The following is a 19017-nucleotide window of genomic DNA, read 5'->3' on the forward strand; positions in this document are numbered from 1 at the left end:
CCCCGCTTCTTTCTATCCCTGTCTATGGCCTGAACATTATGTTCAAGGGTCTGTCCCTTCTCTCCAGCCCGACATCCCTCGCCTCTCTCCCTGCCCCGCCTCGACCCCCATCCGGGTTAGCCTGTAAAGCTTCAGGGGCACCGCCTCAGGAGCTGCCTCGTAGTAGGTGTGCTGCCAAGTCTGTCTGACAGCTGAAAATGGAGCTGACTCAGGCTCCTCCCACCTCCTTGGGCCCCCGCAGCCCCACCCACCTCCCTGGCCTACAGCTCCTCCCACCTCTGCTTGAAGCTCCGCCCACCTCCCTGGGCTGAAGCTCCTCCCGCCTCCGGGCACAACTGAGCCTGTCTCCCTGAGGTTGGTGGGAGGCTCGTCCTCTGGCCGCCCACAGAGCGTGCGCTGTTCTCTGCGGCACTTGGCCACAGAAAATGATAGGAGCATATGTCTTTCATCTTTAGAAAGTTACTCTTGTTGTCTAACCCAGGACTAGCATATTATAGATCAGGGGTCAGCATACGTTGCAAAATCCAGCCTGCTGCCTGTTTCTGTAAAGACAATTTCATTGAAACACAGCCACACCCATTTGTTTTCATGTCTGCTACAACAGCAAACTTTAGTAAGAGACCATATGGCTAGTCAAATGAGTAACCGATTTCTACCAAGTCAGTTCCAACTCCAGGCGACCCCGTACACGTCAGAGCAGAACTGTGCTCCACGCGGTTTTCAATGAGTTGTTTTTGGAAGCAGATCGCCAGGCCTTTCTTCTGAGTACCTCTGGTTGAACTCAAACTTCTAACCTTTCAGTTAGCAGCTGAGCACATTGTTTGCACCACCCGGGGCCTCCCATGGCCTACAAAGCCTACAATAGTCACTATTTGGTCCTTAACAGGAAAAGTTTGCTGACCCCTGTTACGGGTGTTCGAAAAATACTGTTAGATTAAATCAACTCTAACCAGACCCTCAGAACCCTATGCTGCTAATGCAAGTTCAAGTCCCAAACCAAAAACCAAACCCGTTGCCCTCAAGTTGATTTCGACTCATAGCAATCCTACAGGAGAGAGTAGAACTTCACCATGGAGCTTCCAAGGAGCGGTTGGCGGATTCGACCTGCCAACCTTTTGGTTAGCAGCCGAGCTCTTAACCGTTGCACCATCAGGGCTCCGAAATGAACCATACATGCTTCTGCCTTTAAAACTGAGGGAATGGAGGCATACAGTAGACAGGAATAGCCACTGAGGAAGCCTCTATTTTCCTTTATTTAGCAAACAGCATTTACTGAGCACCTGCTGTATTCCAGGAGCTGTGCTAAGTACAGCTGTTAATGAGACGAAATTCCTGCCCCAAGGAGCTTCCCGCCCAGCTGACGAAGTACTACCCCATCGCTGTGCTCTACTGGGTGACAGCTGTGCCCAGGAGGGTGGCTCCCCGTGTGGCAGCTCAGCCTTGATCACCCCCTTCCACCTTACCATCCAGCCTCCCCCCTGCCACACCGTTTCTCCCAGGACGAGCTGGGGCTCCGCAGGGCCTCCCCTCACAGGCTGTGGACTCCCTGGCTTATGTCTCACTCACCCATCTTGGCCTCCCCAGCATCAAGCACAGGCTCTGGCATACAAAAGGTGTTCAGTCCACACTTCCAGGACTGCCAGCTTTTGCGGCCTTAAGAACAGCCTTGGCACAAGCCCCAGACAGGGTAACAGGTAAGGACAACCAAATGGCCCTTTAGGAATTTCATTTAAGAACTGCATCTTGAGGGAATTCATACAAGGAAACGACGAGCATTGTAAAATATTTTTCTCTTTTAAAAGAATCTAGAAATTGCACCGTGTGCCCTTCTTCTTTCTTTCCAACTGCCTGGTTGACTTCACGTTGCATGGGCTTCCCAACGAAACCTAGATTCCAGGCCGACCTGAGAGCTGGGTTTGATGTGGGGAGTAATTATGGCAAGAGGCAGGGGAGAGCTGTGTAATAAAATGCCTCCTACATTTTTCATAAACGTGGTCCGAGGGTGATGCTAGCTACTCGGCAGAGGAGGAGGGGAAGGAGGCTTTGGTCGGCCTCCCCGGGGCCCAGAAGGGCACCCAAGGGCAGCAGTAGGGGGGTGCTTCTGGGAGGAGAACAAACCTCCTCGGGAAGAGCGCCTGAGAGCCTTGAAGCAGAGCCTTCAACCACTCCTGCTCGTGGCTCTGCTGTCCTGGGCGTCAAGGACCCTCAGCCCCTCTCCTGGAAATCCCTTTCTCAGGGAACACATTGCCTTGTTAGCTTTTGCTGATTCCTGAGGCTTTTCCTTTGGGCCTCAAAATGCTTCCTCTTGACAATAATGTCTCAGGTGGATTTAAGGTTGCAGCTGTTACACCATGATTTAACTTTGAACTTGTGGAGGAAGAAAAAAAAAATACCATTTTTATTTTCAGTATAAGTTGCAATCTGGCACTGCCCGAGGAGCTGCTTCATCCAGCTATTCAAGAAATATTTATGAAGTGCTTATTATTTTTTTATTATGTGCCTGGCACTGGGCTGGGAATATAGTGGTGAGCAAGAGAGGTAAGTCCCTGCCCTAGGAGAGAAGAGATGACAGAATGGTAAGGGAGTGGTCCTGCAAATAGACAAGGACCCCTATGGCCTGATAAAGGTGCTGTGCTCTGGGAACCCGTGCAGGAGGCAGAGAGGACTTCCTGGAGGAGGTGATGTTTCAGCTGAGACTTGGGAGGATGAGTAGGAGTTTGCTGGACAAAGACAGGAGGGAAGGGTGTTGCAGGAAGAGGAAACAGCATGATTAAGTTTCGGTCTCCAGAAAGGAGGGTAAAAGGGAGGCTCTGCTTTTTTCTGCTCTCTGCTGTTAAAGGAAGCTCTCAATAGGCTTAGTTTTTGGTTCTCTGAAGGATAAACGGGCAGGACCCACCACTGGGAGGGAGATAAAAAATTGTGTGCACTCACGGAGGAAATATTCTGCTGTGTCAGCTTCGTAATCTGCATCCTCTGGGAAGTGATCGATTTGCTTGCACAGACCTTTGAAGTTCCCTGCAAAACAAGAAGAGAAGAAGCACATGAGACATCAGAGCTTCCGGGGCTCCTCGTCCCCCTGCCTCTGCTTGACTTCTCACTCTTCTGAAGCTCACGCAGCCCTTTCCCCCGCCCCCGGAAGGAAGGCCTTGCTTTGTCTGTTTGGACATCTGCCTGGTGAATCAAAACACACGCACCTGCCGTGCAGGGAAGATCTAAGTTATCACACTTCAAAACCCTGCTTTCTATCCCTGAACCGAGGCTTCTGAAGAGCAGCTAAAGTTTGGTGAGCTGCGGAGGTTTGATTCTGGCTGGGGACTGCCCCCCAGGAGGCTGATGAAGCAGCTGCACACCATGTGCCCCAGCTCTGCTGGGAGTCACCCCGTATTTTGCATTGAGAAAGCAGCAGATTGCTGTCCAAAGGAGGCAGACCCCAGACTGATGCTGACAGACATTCCCACAACCCTTTAGACGAGTTTGCAAAGCACTTTTCCATTTGCAATTGCATGGAATTTACCACCTCCAAAGTTTTTTAACCCCCAACAGCTCTGAAATATTCCCAGGGTTGAGCCCCTCCTGGGTACTAGGCAGTCTGGCAGACTCTTGAAGAACTATAGCTCACTTAGCTCCCCCACGGGCTGTGAAAGGGCTACTCTCATTCCCATTTTACAGAAGAAGAAACTGAGGCTCAGGGAGGCTGTTGTGTTGTTCTTAGGTGCCGTCAAGTCGGTTCCAACTCATAGCCACCCCATGTACAACAACAGAACGAAACACTGCCCAGTGCTGCACTATCCTCACAATGGTTGTGTTTGAGCCCATTGTTGCAGCCACTGTGTCAATCCATCTTGTTAAGGGTCTTCCTCTTTTTCCATGACCCTCTACCTTACCAAGCATGATGTCCTTCTCCAGGGACTAGTCCTTCTTGATAACATGTCCAAAGTATGTGAGATGAAGTCTCACCATCAGCACTTCCAAGGAGCCCTCTGGCTGTACTTCTTCCAAGACAGACATGTTGGTTCTTCTGGCAGTCCATGGGTATATTCAATACTCTTTGCCATCACCTTAATTCAAAGGCGTCAATTCTTCGGTCTTCCTTATTCATTGTTCAACTATTCTGTGCATATGAGGTGATTGAAAATATCATGGCTTGGGTCAGGTGCACCTTAGTCTTAAATGACATCTTTGTTTTTCAACACTTCAAAGAGGTCTTTTTGCAGCAGATTTGCCCAATGCAATGTCATTTGATTTCTCGACTGCTGCTTCCATGAGCATTGATTATCCAAGTAAAATGAAATCCTTGACAACTTCATTATTTTCTCCATTTATCATGATGTTGCTTATTGATCCAGTTGTGGGGATATTTGTTTTCTTTATCTTGAGGTGTAATCCATACTGAAGGCTGTATGTAGTCTTTGATTTTCATCAGTAAGTGCTTCAAGTCCTCTTCACTTTCAGCAAGCAAGGTTGTGTCATCTGCATATTGCAGGTTGTTGATGAGTCTTCCTCCCATCCTGATGCTGTGTTCTTCATATAGTCCAGCTTCTTGGATTATTTGCTCAGCAATAGGATTGAATAAGTATGGTGAAATGATACAACCCTGATGCACACTTTTCCTGATCTTAAACCTTGCAGTAGTTCCTTGTTTTGTTTAAATGATTGCCTCTTGGTCTAAGGACAGGTTCTGCATGAGCACAATTAAGTGTTCAGGAATTCCCATTCATTGCAATGTCATCCATAATTTGATACAATCCACGCAGTTGAGTACCTTTGCATAGTCAATAAAACACAGGTAACGTCTTTATGGTAGTCTCTGCTTTCAGCCAAGGTCCATCTGACATCAGCAATGATATCCCTTGTTCTACATCCTCTTCTGAATCTGCCTTGAATTTCTGGCAGTTCCTTGCCAATGAACTGCTGCAACTGTTTTTGAATTATCTTCAGCAGAATTTTACTTGCGTGTGATATTAATGATATCATTAGATAATTTCCGAATTCTGTTGGATCACCTTTCTTTGGAATGAGCACAAATATGGATCCAGTCAGTTGGCCAGGTAGCTGTCTTCCAAATTTCTTGGCATAGACGAGTGAGCACTTCCAATGCTACATCCATTTGCTGAAACATCTCAATTGGTAGTCTGTCAATTCCTGGAGCCTTGTTTTTAGACAATGCCCCCAGTGCAGCCTGGACTTCTTCCTTCACTACCATGAGTTCTGGATCATACGCTACCATCTGAAATGGTTGAATGTGGACCAATTCTTTTTGGTACAGCGACTCCGTGTATTCCATCTTCTTTTGATTTTTACTGCGTTGTCTAGTCGTTTAGTATTTTCCCTGCAGAATTCTTCAATATTGCAACTTGAGGCTTGAGTTTTTTCTTCAGTTCTTTCGGCTTGAGAAATGCTGAGCGTGTTCTTCTTTTCCAGCTTTCTAACTCCAGGTCTTTGCACATGTCATTATAATACTTTATCTTCTCAAGCTGCTCTTTGAAATTTTCTGTGCTGCTCTTTTACTTCATCATTTCTTCTATTCGCCTTAGCTACTCTGTTCAGAGCAAGTTTCAGTCTCTTCTGACATCATTTTGTTTTTTTCTTTCTTTCCTCTCTTTTTAATGACCTTTTGCTTTCTTTATGTATGATGCCCTTGATGTTACCCCATGACTTGTCTGGTCTTCAGCCGTTAGTGTTCAATGCATCAAATCCTTCTTGAAATGGTCTCCAAATTCAGGTGGGATACAGTCAAGGTTGTATTTTGGCTCTTGTGGACTTATTTCAATTTTCTTCATCTTCAACTTGAACTTTCATATGTGCAATTGATGATCTGTTCCACAGTTGGCCCCTAGCCTTTTACTGACTGATGATATTGAGCTTCTCCATCGTCTCTTTCTACAAATGTAGTTGATTTGATTCCTGTGTTTTCCATCTGGTGAGGTCCACATGTATAGTCGCCATTCATGTTGTTGAAAAAAAAGGAATTTGCAACGAAGAAGACTTTGGTCTTTCAAAATTCTGTCATGTGATCTCTGGCATTGTCTCTATCACCAAGGCCATGTTTTCCAATCCTTCTTCTTTGTTTCCAAATTTCGCATTCCAATCACCTCGACTGCATGTTTGATTAATTTCAGGTTTCAGAAGTTGATAACAATCTTCAATTTCCTCATCCTTGGCATTAGTAGTTGGTAAGTAAATTTGAATAATAGTCACATTAACTAGGCTTCCTTGTAGGCATCGCCATTCCTCTTCAAGTTGTCATTCCCAGCATAGTAGACCATATGATTGTCTGATTCAAAACAGCCAATACCAGTCCATTTCAGTTCGCTAATGCCTAGGATGTTGATCTTTATGCTTCCATTTCATTTTTGACTGCTTCCAATTTTTCTAGATTCATATTTTGTATATTCCACATTCCAATTATTAATGGATGCTTACATCTGCTTCAGACAATGTTCCGCTGCTATTCATAAGGCTTTCACTGGCTAATGCTTTTCAGAAGTAGACTGCTGGGTCCTTCTTCCTAGTCTGTCTTGGTCTGGAAGCTCAGCTGAAAACTGTCCTCCATGGGTGACCCTGCTGGTATCTGAATAGCGGTGGCATAGTTTCCAGCATCACAGCAACACACAAGCCCCCACAGTACAACAAAACCCAATGGGAAGAACACGCTTGGCGTTTCTCAAGCTGAAAGAACTGAAGAAAAAATTCAAGCCTCGAGTTGCAATAGTGAAGGATTCCATGGGGAAAATATTAAAAGACTCAGGAAGCATCAAAAGAAAATGGAAGGAATACACAGAGTCATTATACCAAAAAGAATTAGTTGATATTTAACCATTTCAAGAGGTGGCGTATGATCAGGAACCGATGGTACTGAAGGAAGAAGTCCAAGCTGCTCTGAAGGCATTGGCGAAAAACAAGGCTCTAGGAATTGATGGAATATCAATTGAGATGTTTCAACAAACAGATGCAGCGCTGGAGGTGCTCACTTGTCTATGCCAAGAAATATGGAAGACAGCTTCTTGGCCAACTGACTGGAAGAGATCCATATTTATGCCTATTCCCAAGAAAGGTGATCCAACTGAATGTGGACATTATAGAACAATATCATTAATATCACACACAAGCAAAATTTTGCTGAAGATCATTCAAAAATGGCTGCAGCATTATATTGACAGGGAACTGCCAGAAATTCAGGCTGGTTTCAGAAGAGGGCTTGGAACCAGGGATATCATTGCTGATGTTAGGTGGATCCTGGCTGAAAGCAGAGAATACCAGAAGGATGTTTATGTGTGTTTTATTGACTATGCAAAGGCATTCGACTGTGTGGATCATAACAAACTATGGATAACACTGCAAAGAATGGGAATTCCAGAACACTTAATTGTGCTCATGAGGAACCTTTACATAGATCAAGAGGCAGTTGTTCGGACAGAACAAGGGAATACTGATTGGTTTAAAGTCAGGAAAGGTGTGCATCAGGGTTGTTTTCTTTCACCATACCTATTTAATCTGTATGCTGAGCAAATAATCCGAGAAGCTGGACTATATGAAGAAGAACGGGGCATCAGGATTGGAGGAAGACTGATTAACAACCTGCATTATGCGGATGACACAACCTTGCTTGCTGAAAGTGAAGAGGACCTGAAGCACTTACTAATGAAGATCGAAGACGACAGCCTATGTGGATTACACCTCAACATAAAGAAAACAAAAATCCTCCCAACTGGACAAATGAGCAACATCATGATAAACAGAGAAAAGACTGAAGTTGTCAAGGTTTTCATTTTCCTTGGATCCACAATCAACAGCCATGGAAGCAGCAGTCAAGAAATCAAGAGACGCATTGCATTGGGCAAATCTGCTGCAAAGGACCTCTTCAAAGTGTTGAAGAGCAAGATGTCACCCTGAAGACTCTAAGGTGCGCCTGACCCAAGCCATGGTATTTTCAATCACATCATATGCATGTGAAAGCTGGACAATGAATAAGGAAGACTGAAGAAGAGTTGACGCTTTTGAATTGTGGTTTTGGCGAAGAATATTGAATATACCATGGACTGCCAAAAGAACGAACAAATCTGTCTTGGAGGAAGCGCGGCCGGAATGCTCCTTTGAGGCAAGGATGGCGAAACTGCGTCTTACATACTTTGGACATATTGTCAGGAGGGATCAGTCCCTGGAGAAGGACATGATGCTTGACAGAGTACCGGGTCAGTGGAAAAGAGGAAGACCCTTGACGAGGTGGATTGACACAGTGGCTGCAACAATGAGCTGAAGCATAACAACGATTATATGGATGGCGCAGGACCGGGCAGTGTTTCGTTCTGTTGTGCATAGGGTCACTATGAGTCAGAACCGACTCGACAGCACCTAACAACATCTGTTTCCTCTCATTTTGAATCGTGCCATGTCAGCAAATGAAGGTCCTGAAGGCTTTATTCCATGTCTTTGAGGTCAGCTCTTTCCCTGTGGCATTTTGAGTGCCTTCCATCCTGAGGGGTTCATCTTCCGGCACTTTATCAGACAATGTTCTGCTATTCATGAGGTTTTCACTGGCCAATTTTTTCAGAAGTAGACTGCCATGTCCTTCTTCCTAGTCTATCTTAGTCTGGAAGCCCCACTGAAACCTGCCCGCCATGGGTGACCCTGATGGTGTCTGAAATACTGGTGGCATAGCTTCCAGCATCATAGCAACATGCTGAAGACCACAGTAGGATAAGCTGACAGATGCTCGGTGGTTAGGAAGCCTAGCTGATCTGGATAAGTATTCGTAGCTAAGAAGTGATGGAATTGGGGCTCAGACTAAGGCCTTTTGATTCTAAGTATGTTCTTTGCGATTGCTGAGAGTGTGAGAACCAGCAGAGGTAAAACCCATAGCACAATGGCACAGCAGGTACCCACCAACATTCACTGAGCGAATGAATGAGCTATTGTGTGCAACCTTCATAAAAACTGATGATTAGAATAGAATTTACAAGCACCAGAGAGTCAGCTTCGTGACAGCAGAGACCTCTGTTTCATTCACCGTCATATCCCCAGCACCAATATAAACACAACAAACGTGTACTTTCTCTGAATGAATAAATAATTGACCATATGCTGGGAACTATGACAGGGTGGATAAGATGCAGGTTCTGTAGCTAGACTGCCTGGGTTCAGTGTAGCTTCATTAAGTTGCCTCAGTTTCCCCATCTGAAAGTAGGACTCATAAGAATTCTTACCTCCCAAATTGATTTAGGGATTAAATGAGTGCCCAGCACATTAATCAGTCCTTGGGGACACTTACGTGAGAGAGAAATGAACTTCGACTGTGTTCAGCCACTAAGATTTTGGGGTTTTCTGTGGTCATAGATAGTATTAGGATTCCCTGGGTGGTGCAAAGAGTTAATGGACTCAGTTGCAACCCGTAAGGTTGGAGGCTCCAGTCCACACAGGGGAGGCTTGGAAGAAAGGCCTGGCGATCTAATTCCAAAAAAATCAGCCATTGAAAACCCTATGGAGCAGTACAGTTCTATTCTGACACACATGGGGGTTACCATTAGTCAGAGTTGACCGGATGGCAACTGGTTGAGCTAGTATCACCTAATAATACAGTCCTCAATACACATTAGCTATTAATTTTCTTACAGAATCCAGAGACATCTATCCCATAAGGTAAGAGTGGGTTTTATTATATAATACAGATATTATTTAGGAATTTTGAGGCATTATTATGTAGACCTGTATGTGTTATATACACCTGTGTACTTATGTACTATGTAGAAATGTAAGTATTTTAGGTACTTTTATCTATTTTTATAAGGTCCCTGGGTGGCACAAATGGTTTGTGTTAGATTACTAAGTAAATGTTGGCAGTTTGAATCCACCCAGTTGTGCCATGGAAGAAAGACCTGGCGATCTACAACTGATTACAGCCATTGAAAACCCTATGGATCCCAGTTCTACTCGGAAACATGCGGGGTAACTGTGAGTCACCATGGTTTTTGTTTTAGCCGTTATTATGTACTACATATTATCGAGAAAATGATTGAGCCTGCCATCCATACGTGGGCTATCTCTGTACTAAATTCACCTCTTCTGGCTTCTGCAAGAATTCCAATTTCCCAGAGCAATGTGGAACTTCTGGTTATTTTACTAAACTTTGTGGGGTCTCGAGAGCATACCATCTCACTTACAACAGTCTCGTTGGGTAGGCCTCTTCTCTAAGGGTTTTGCGTTCTCCATCTTCTTGCTCTCCCCCACCTTGCTTCATTGTCTCCCCTCTTCTCTATCACCCCGAGTGCGTCACCCCTCTATCCTCAGGGGCTAGAACTCATGTGTCTTGGTGCATTAACAGGAAGTCTTGACCTCGCCCTAGTAGCTTATCAAAAAGCGTTTCGTCTAACTACACACACTTCTCTCCTGGGAAGAATCTTCCAACTGGCTGTGAGGAGGATAAAAAATTCTCCCTATTGTTAAAATTACAAACCAGTGTATATTTGAAAAGCACTTTGCAAAGCACGTTCATTTTCTTTCAATTCAATTTGACAAATATGTCGGCAGCGCCAGCTCGGGGCCAGGCATCTTCATAAGGAATCCAGGCAGGAGGTGAGGTTGGAAGAGCAGTACTGACATGCCCCCAGGCTCCTTACAAGCGGGGCAGCTCTCAGCCTGGAGCCAAGGGCTCCTCAGTGGTGCCTCCACCTCTCTCTTCTAAGGGCCCCACATCCATACCTGCTCCTGATGCTGTCTGGCAGCTCCTCGGGCACACAGCCTGTGTTCACTCATCCTGTGTCCTTAGCACTTAGCATAGTGCCTGGCAACGAAGAAGGAGCTGAACTAACTAGTCAACAGCCCAAATCTCTCCACTGAGGTCCAGACCTGGGTATCCAACTGCCTATTTGGTGTCTCCTTGTGGATGTTTTAGGTTCCTGGATGGTGCAAATGGTTTGCACTTGACTACTAACCTAAAAGAAGCCCTGGTGATGCAGTCGTTAAGAGCTAGGCTGCTAACCAAACAGTTGGCAGTTCGAATCCACCAGCTCCGCCTTGGAAACCCTATGGGGCAGTTCTACTCTGTCCTATAGGGTCACTATAAGTTGGAATTGACTTGACAGCAACAGGTTTTTTTTTTTCTTGTGGTTTGCTAACCTAGAGTGGTCAGTGGTTTGAATCCACCCAATGGCACAAGGAGGAAAGGCGGTCTGCTGCCTTAAAGATTAGATCACAGCAAAGAAAACCCTATGGAGCAGCTCTACTCTGTAACACATGGGGTTGCCATGACTTGGCGGCAACAAGTTTGGTGTTTGTGGTTTTCACGGATGTTTTAAAAGCATCGTGCACTCAGCAGACCCAAACCTGACCTCACGATCTTTCCCTCCAGCCTGATCCTCTGGAGGCTTCAGCTAGCTTGGTGAATACCTTCCCCTCGCTCCCTCATGCAGGCCCGAAGCCCAGCTGTCATGGCGCATGCCTCCTCCTCCTCACTGCGGATTCCATCCATAACGAAGTCCTGACCGTATCAGCGCTTCAGTATCCCTCAAACCGGTCTGTCCCTTCCATCCTTGCACAGCACTGCTGCCATGCCTGCTTCCCTGGGTGACTGCTGGAGCCTCCCCACTGGTCATTTTGCACTCACTCTTGTCCCTTTCTGATTTTTTTTTCCTACAGATAACCAGAGTGATCCTTTGAAAATGCACATCGGAGCATGTTACCTCCGGCTTAAAACACCCAAGGGCTTCCCAGTGGTCTCAGGAAAAAGATCAACATCTTTAACAGGACCTGGCCCCAACCTTAGTCTCTGGCCTCACTTCTCACCCACCTCTTCCCACCCTGTGCACCTGCCACCTCAGCCTTCTTTCAACCACGCTCCCTCCTACCACAGGGCCTTTGCGCGAGCTGATCTCTCTGCCTGAACCCCCACCGCATCCTTTGCTGTATCCTTCCCCCAACCTCCTGCTCTGCACTGTGCTTGTGGGGTGTCTCCCGCTATGCTGGCTGCTGTGTGTGTGTGTGTGTGTATGTTAAGGCATGCGTGATGGTGGTGGAAACGTTCTAGTCAGGAGGGAAGAATTGACGATCCAGGAGAGGGGATGGAGCAATATAGGAGTAACATGAGAGGGGATGGGACACGAGTGTAAGGGTGGCTTCAGGAGTGGATGATGGCACATCCACAGTACTAGGAGGGAAGGCAGCTGTAGGCGCAGGTGCGGGTGGGCGGACATGGTGGTGGGAGCTTATCGCTCTTGTCTTCTAGTTGATTCTATTGGCGAAATGGGAAGCAGGATCCTCACTTATCCAGCAGAAGAGAGGGGAGAGAGGAAGAGGAGTAAACTTCTCTCCAGGAGAGTGGGAGGGCCTGAGACATGAAGTAGGTGTGTTGGTGTCTTGAAGGCCTCTCTCGAAGTTCATGGTCATGATGTAACATGAAACCATCTAGCCTGGTGCCGTGGTTTTCTCTGGCCACTGTCAGGGGGCAGGCACAGTATAGCTGGCAAGTTGCTTTCCACCAGGATGGCGGTTCGTGGGATGGGTGCGGGAGAAGGAGGGGAAAGGGAGTGATTATGAAGACGGATCATGGGCTGTAACCTGGATAAAGGGGGAAATGAGGGCCTGAGGAGCAGACGAGGCAGTGAAAAGGTGGTTCGGTCAATGCATTGGAAACCCAGGGCACGGGCCAAAGAATTGCTAGAGCCAGAGGTTCCTGAGAGTGAGGAGGAAGGGTGGGACACAGTGGTCACAGAGTGGGATACACGAGATTGAGATTGTAGGGGGGTGCGGTCAAGGGCAATGCCAAGGTCAAGGCCACCATGAAGGTGGGTGGTGCAGGTCAGGTGGAGGTCGGGGTGACAGTCAAACTATTTGCGAACTGGAAAGGTCATGCAAATTAATATATCAGGAACACTAAAGTGTCCTCGCTTTTATCTTCTGTATAAACCAAGTATTTAATGTGGAACTCCTCACCAAGGTAAAAGCTGAAGTGCAAATGAGTCACCAAATTATTCTAACAAGCCCCAAATCATTGGCTGATAGTTTGGAGAAATTATGGGTGAGATCTTTTGAGGATGAGCCTGTTATGAACTAAATGATGCCTCGTGATGTGCCATAGGGAACCCCATCAGAGGCTTTCAACCCTTCCATGAGGACAGGATGTTCTCGGCAGCCTGGGAGGGTAGGGGGTGGGGAGTATGTGAGCGATGGTGGTGGGACTGTAGAGTGTGTGGGGGTGCGAGGCGGAGAGTGGAAGCCTCAGAAACAGCGCTGTCATCGGCAGTGGTAGGAGCCCAGCCTGAGCCTTCTACTTCAGGGCCAGTGAGAGGGTTCTGTTTCCTCTGTCCCTCCCTGTGCGCTTGCCCACCGCCTGCAGAGCCCGATGTGGCTGGGCTGGGCCTCGGAGATTGTGTGGCTACAGGGCCTGAGACCCAGAGCTCTCCCCTCATCTGGCCTCCTCCTTGAAGAGTGAGGGGAGGAGGACGGGGGGAGGTCTCAATGCCAGCCCCTGCCTTCTCTCTGCCTGCCACAACCCAGGAGCACTCTTGTCCCTGATCCTCTTCCCTGCAGTTCATGGGACTGACTAATACAAATGTATCTCGATATTTAACGACCAGTGAGGCAGGACTGGTTCACACCTGCTGGCCAGGTTCAAGATCCTTGGGAAGAGAGGGGTCAAAGCCAGATACTGGAAGGATTGTCTGCTGATTGTGAAATCTCCAAGAATGGCGATAGGGGTAGCACTGGAGAAAGAGGTGATGAGCCAGTACTAAACTCCCTAGAGAAAGAGGGGGTGACCTGGGCGCCTGTGAATGCTGGCAATCAAGAGGGAGTCAGGGATGGGATGGATGAGCATCAGAGAAGCAGGGAGTTTAGGGAGGAAAAAAATCAAAGCCAATTGCCATGGAATCAATTCCAGCTCTGCACAGATGACAATTCCATGTGTGCAGCATAGAACTTCACTCCATAAGGTTTTCATGACTGTGACCTTCTGGAAGTGGATTGCCAGGCCTTTCTTCTGAGGCACCTATGGGTGGGTTTGAACCGCCGAGCTTTTAGTTAGTAGCCGAATGCTTAACCATTTGCACCACCCAGGGACCTTGTTTAGGGAGGAGGGAGAGGAAATGACTTGCAAACAGGAACGAGGCCCAGGAGTGTGGGCAATAAACCCCCTCATGAAAGGGGTTGCAGGGGTGTTGGGGTCCTCAGGAGAGAGCCAGGCTTATGTCAGAGCAAGAAGAGAAGAGGTTGAGAATATGGGGGATTTTGCTGACATTGGGACACACATTTCAGAGGGCCCAGGAAAGGGACATGAAGGGCTGGAGGAGTGGGAGATTGAGTCAGGGTAGGGGATGAAGGGAGCTCGAGGGACAAGGGACTAGTAGTGAGGAGTGACTGAGGTTAACTGGGATGCAGGGCATGATGGAATTGATAATGGTGGTGCTGAAGCTCATGAAGGGGCGATGGTACTGGCACTTAATTACTATTCTGGAATTAAAATTTTTAGAACATCCATGCCTGTAGACATGACTATAGTCAGTAAAGAGTGGCTTTGATATCTTGTTTTCCCACTGTTAGCCTCATGCTCCACTGTCTTTCTTTCTGGTTGGTGGTAATCAAGCCCAGGGATGTGAGACAGCTTCAGGCACAGCTGGATCCAGGTGCTCAAAAATCTGGGTATCTCTCTTCATCTCTCAGTTAGGCTTTCCTCTCGGTTGACTTCATTCTCAGGCAGACTCCCCAGAGTGGAAACTAAGGGCTAAGTGCCCGGCACTGGAGTGAGGGAGGTGAATTTAACCTGATCTCTGCTCTCCAGGGACTCACAGGGGGAAAGACAGAAAGTACGAAATTTACTAGGGTGTAACGTCTCAATACTGTATGAGAGGGAAGTACAAGGCCTTGTGGGAACAGAGTCGTTTGACTAACATTACTATAGCGCCAACTGTATGCCATGTTCTGTGCAAAGGGCAGTCGCCGAGATGCTTTGGTGCAGCGGCATATAGGTTGTGACAGGAAAGCGGTGCCTGGGAGCACACAGGAGGGGTGCGTATTCCAGGAGGTGAGTGTGCAGGCTTAACGCAGGTCTCCTGAGCAGAAGGTGGCTGAGCGGATGTGGACGATGAAGGAGTTAGCCGGCTGTGTGTGTGTGTAGTGCGTTGAAGAAATGGTGGAAGGGAGAGAAGGGCTTTCTAAGAAGAGAGGCCAGCAAGAGCAGAGGCAAGGAAGTGCTGGACACACAGGAGGGAATGAACTAGTCTGTTCCAGGGAGTCAAGGAAGGTTTCTTAGAGCAGAGTGGGAGTAGCAGAGGTTGAAGGGCTGAGGGCTTGAGTGGTGCGCTGGGCCTGGCTTGCACTAGCTCCTGGGAGCTGATTGCCAACATCTCTTCCTAACTCATGTCAGTTGCTTGAAATCAGCTATTAAAAAAAAGAAAACAAAAACAAACCCATTGCCGTCGAGTCGATTCTGACTCATAGCAACCATACAGGACAGAGTAAAACTGCCCCATAGGGTTTCCGAGGCTGTAATCTTTATGGAAGCCGACAGCCACAACTTTCTCCTATGGAGGGGCTGATGGGTTCAAACCACTGACCTTTCAGTTAGCAGCCAAGCACTTAACCACTGTGCCACCAGTTTATTTATACCATACCAAACCCATTGCTGCTGAGTAGGTTCTGCCTCATAGCGACCCATAGAACAGACTAGAACTGCCCATGGAGTTTCCAAGGAGTGACTGGTGGATTCCAACTGCCGGCCTTTTGGAGGTCTTAACCACTGTACCACCCGGGCTCTTTACTTACACCATAAAAAAAACAAAAAACATAGGAATTGGCAAATACTACAAATGAAAGTCTCCACCCCACACCCTGAAAACAAGTTGTTAACCATTTACCAGCACACTATTGGGCGAAGGGCAATCCTGTGTGAGGGATCAGCTGGTACAGACATGCCATCTTAGTGGGACTGGAGATTTGCAAAAAGATTGGTCCCACTTAGAGAGCTGTGGGGTGAGAGCGAGGGCAGGAGATAGTGGAGAGGTGGGTAAGAGCCAGATCCCACAGGGGCTTATGGTCCAGCCTAAGCTGAGGAGAGGGCATCTCTCTGCCTCCTCCCATAGGCATTGGCTTTGAGCCCTACATGGGGGATGTTAGGGATTGAATTGTGTCTCTCCCCACCCCATATATGTGCTGGAATCCTAACCCCCACATCTATGGGTACAATCCTGTTTGGGAATAGGATTTTCTTTGTTATGTTAATAAGACCCTATCAGCATAGCAAACCAAAACCAAACCCATTGCCATCGAGGCCATTCCGAGGCCATTCCAACTCATGAAAACCCTATAGGACAGGGTAAAACTGCCCCATAGGGTTTCCAAGGCTGGAATTTTTACAGAAGCTGATGCCACATCTTTCTTCTGTGGAGCGGCTGGGGGGTTTGAGCTGCCAACCTTTGGGTTAGCAGCCGAGCACTTTAACTGCTGCAGCACCAGGGCTCCTTTATCAGTGTAGACTGTGTCCTAAACCTAATCACTTTTGAGATATAAGGAGCAGCACAGACACAGGGACAAGGAAGCACTAACGGAGGAAGACAGATGCCACGTTAGGATTGCCAAGGAACCAAGAACGCAGGGGCAACAGAAGCTGGAAGAGACGAGCAGCGGTGTCACCAGGGTCGGTGTCGCCCAGTGGGGTAATTCATGGAGTCACCCGCCATGGACCTCCTCCCATACCAGACCATACAGAACCCTCAGCCGTGCTTTTTGTACTAATGTTACTTGTTTATTGTAATCCCTGCATATCACTCCTTCTTTTCCTTCATTCTCAAAAAAGTTACTGATATAGGTCCACAAATACTAATTAGCACAGTATTGTAGCTAAAATACCAGAAAATTTGACAAAATCAGTGACCCAAAAAACACCTGCAGCAACGAAAACAACAGCGCGTGCTTGTAGCGGGTGCAGACGAAACCACGGAATTCTAAGCGTGATTGTAATTGGGTCATAAAGACAGCTCTGACCTGAGTGCATTAGAAGGTTCAAAGAGTAAATTAGCATAGAGTTTTAGCCTTGCAGGTATATTGATACATGTAAGCTGGGTTTACGAAAAATGTTTTTGTTGTTATAACTAACTGTACAAAAAAAAAAACAACCCAAAAAAAAAAACCAAACCTGTTGCCATCAAGTTGATTCCTACTCATAGCGACTCTATAGGACAGAGTAGAACTGACCCATAGACTTCCCAAGGAGCACCTGGTAGATTTGAACTGCTAACCTTCTGGTTAGCAGCCGTAGCACTTAACCACTACACCACCAAGGTTTCCGATAACTAACTATAGGGATATTTTTATAGACAGTCATTTTGGTGTCACCCCCTCTGAAATGTCACCCAGTGTGTTCTGCACCCCCACATCCTCCTAGAGAATGCCACTGGAGACAAGGACCATCCCACAGAGCCAACAGAGAGAGAGCCTCCCCTAGAGCTGGCATCCTGAATTCAGGCTTGTAACCTCCTCAACTGTTCTTTAAAACCATCCACTTGTGTTTTTGTTACAGCAGCACTAGGAAACTAAGACAGGGGTGCAGGGGGCCTCCCCCATCGCGAACTATAAAGGATTATTCAGCCAAGGGGCCTGACATCTTCCCGGAACTACACCCTTCCCTGCAAACCTGAAGCCCAGGGACTTTCAGGCTCAGCCGAGGCAGGAAGACCCCAGAGCTGCGCGTCAGGCTGCAGCAGCCCCGCTTCCAGGGTGGATATTTCAGCTTGCAGGTATTAAGTAGTTTAAAAGGCGGTTTCATCAGCTTTATAAAAAGCACATTAATATCTCACAACACCAACGCTGTCTTGTTTCTTTGAGACGCAATAAGCTCCTCATAAACCTGGTCATTAGGGGCTGAACAGACGCTCTTTTATTTTCCACGTATTCATGAAGGAGCCTCCCAGGAGCCAGGAGGGCGCGGGATGGAGCAGCGGCGGCGTGGGGAGGAGGCCGCCTAAGTAATTTTTTAAGTGAAGCAAATGAAGGGTTTGGTGGAAACCGCTTGCTCTGTGTTTTAACCGTTTTCTGCTTGTGGCTTTTTGCTTCCGTGGGTGGGCCCTCCCTGACGGCAGGGATTTGGGAGACCTGGGGCAGGTTGGTGGGCAAGTGCCTGGCTCAGTCCTTGCTGAAACCAGCCCCAGCTCAGCAGTGGCACCAACCGGCGTGGCATGGTTTGAGGATAACAGCCTATGTGGAGGCCCAGGAATTTGCTTATTCATTCATTCAATGGATTTTTTCAGTGTCTCCCTGGTGGCGAAGTAATTAAGAGCTCAGCTGCTAACCAAGAGGTGAGCAGTTTGAATCCACCAGCTGCTCCTTGGAAACCCTATGGGGCAGTTCTACTCCGCCCTATAGGGTCACTATGAGTCAGGGCCCACATGACGGTAATGGGTTTGGGTTTTTTTTGGTTACTACCCCTAGCTCTACATTACCAAGCATGATGTCCTTCTCCAGGGACTGGTCCTTGCTGATAACATGTCCAAAGTAAGTGAGATGAAGTCTCACTATCCTCGCTTCTAAGGAGCATTCTGGCTGTACTTCCTCAAAGACAGATTTGATAATTCTTCTGGAAGTTCATGGTATATGTTTAACATGCTCCACAACACCACAATTCAAATGCATCATTTCTTCTTTGGTCTTCCTTTTTCATTGTCCAGCTTTTGCACGGGTATAGAGGCAATCGAAAATATCATGGCTTGGGTCCTTGAAAAATAGGAGGACCTTCAAGAAGATAAGGAAACCCTGGTGGCGTAGTGGTTAAGTGCTATGGCTGCTAACCAAAGGGTCAGCAGTTTGAATCCGCTAGGCGCTCCTTGGAAACTCTATGGGGCAGTTCTACTCTGTCCTATAGGGTTGCCACGAGTCGGAATCGACTCAACGGCACTGGGTTTGGTGTTTTTTTTTGTTTTCAGGAAGATGGATTGACACAGTGGTTGCAACAACGGACTCAAACACGCCTACTATTGTGAGGATGCTGCAGGACGGGGTGAAGTTTCGTTCTGTTCTACACATGGTTGCTATGAGTTG

The 19017-nt window shown here is 47.3% G+C and overlaps 1 protein-coding gene across 1 annotated transcript in view; it reads right to left on the reverse strand.

Annotated features, from left to right (window-relative positions):
• Positions 1-19017, reverse strand: part of CACNG2 (calcium voltage-gated channel auxiliary subunit gamma 2) — a 139938-nt gene that overhangs the window by 16645 nt on the left and 104276 nt on the right. The window contains exon 2 of the mRNA XM_049884335.1: positions 2932-3015. Coding sequence (XP_049740292.1) covers positions 2932-3015 — 84 coding nt within the window. The remainder of the gene's footprint in view (positions 1-2931; positions 3016-19017) is intronic.

This window comes from Elephas maximus, chromosome 4 (assembly GCF_024166365.1).
Source record: "Elephas maximus indicus isolate mEleMax1 chromosome 4, mEleMax1 primary haplotype, whole genome shotgun sequence".
NCBI classification, from domain to species: domain Eukaryota; kingdom Metazoa; phylum Chordata; class Mammalia; order Proboscidea; family Elephantidae; genus Elephas; species Elephas maximus.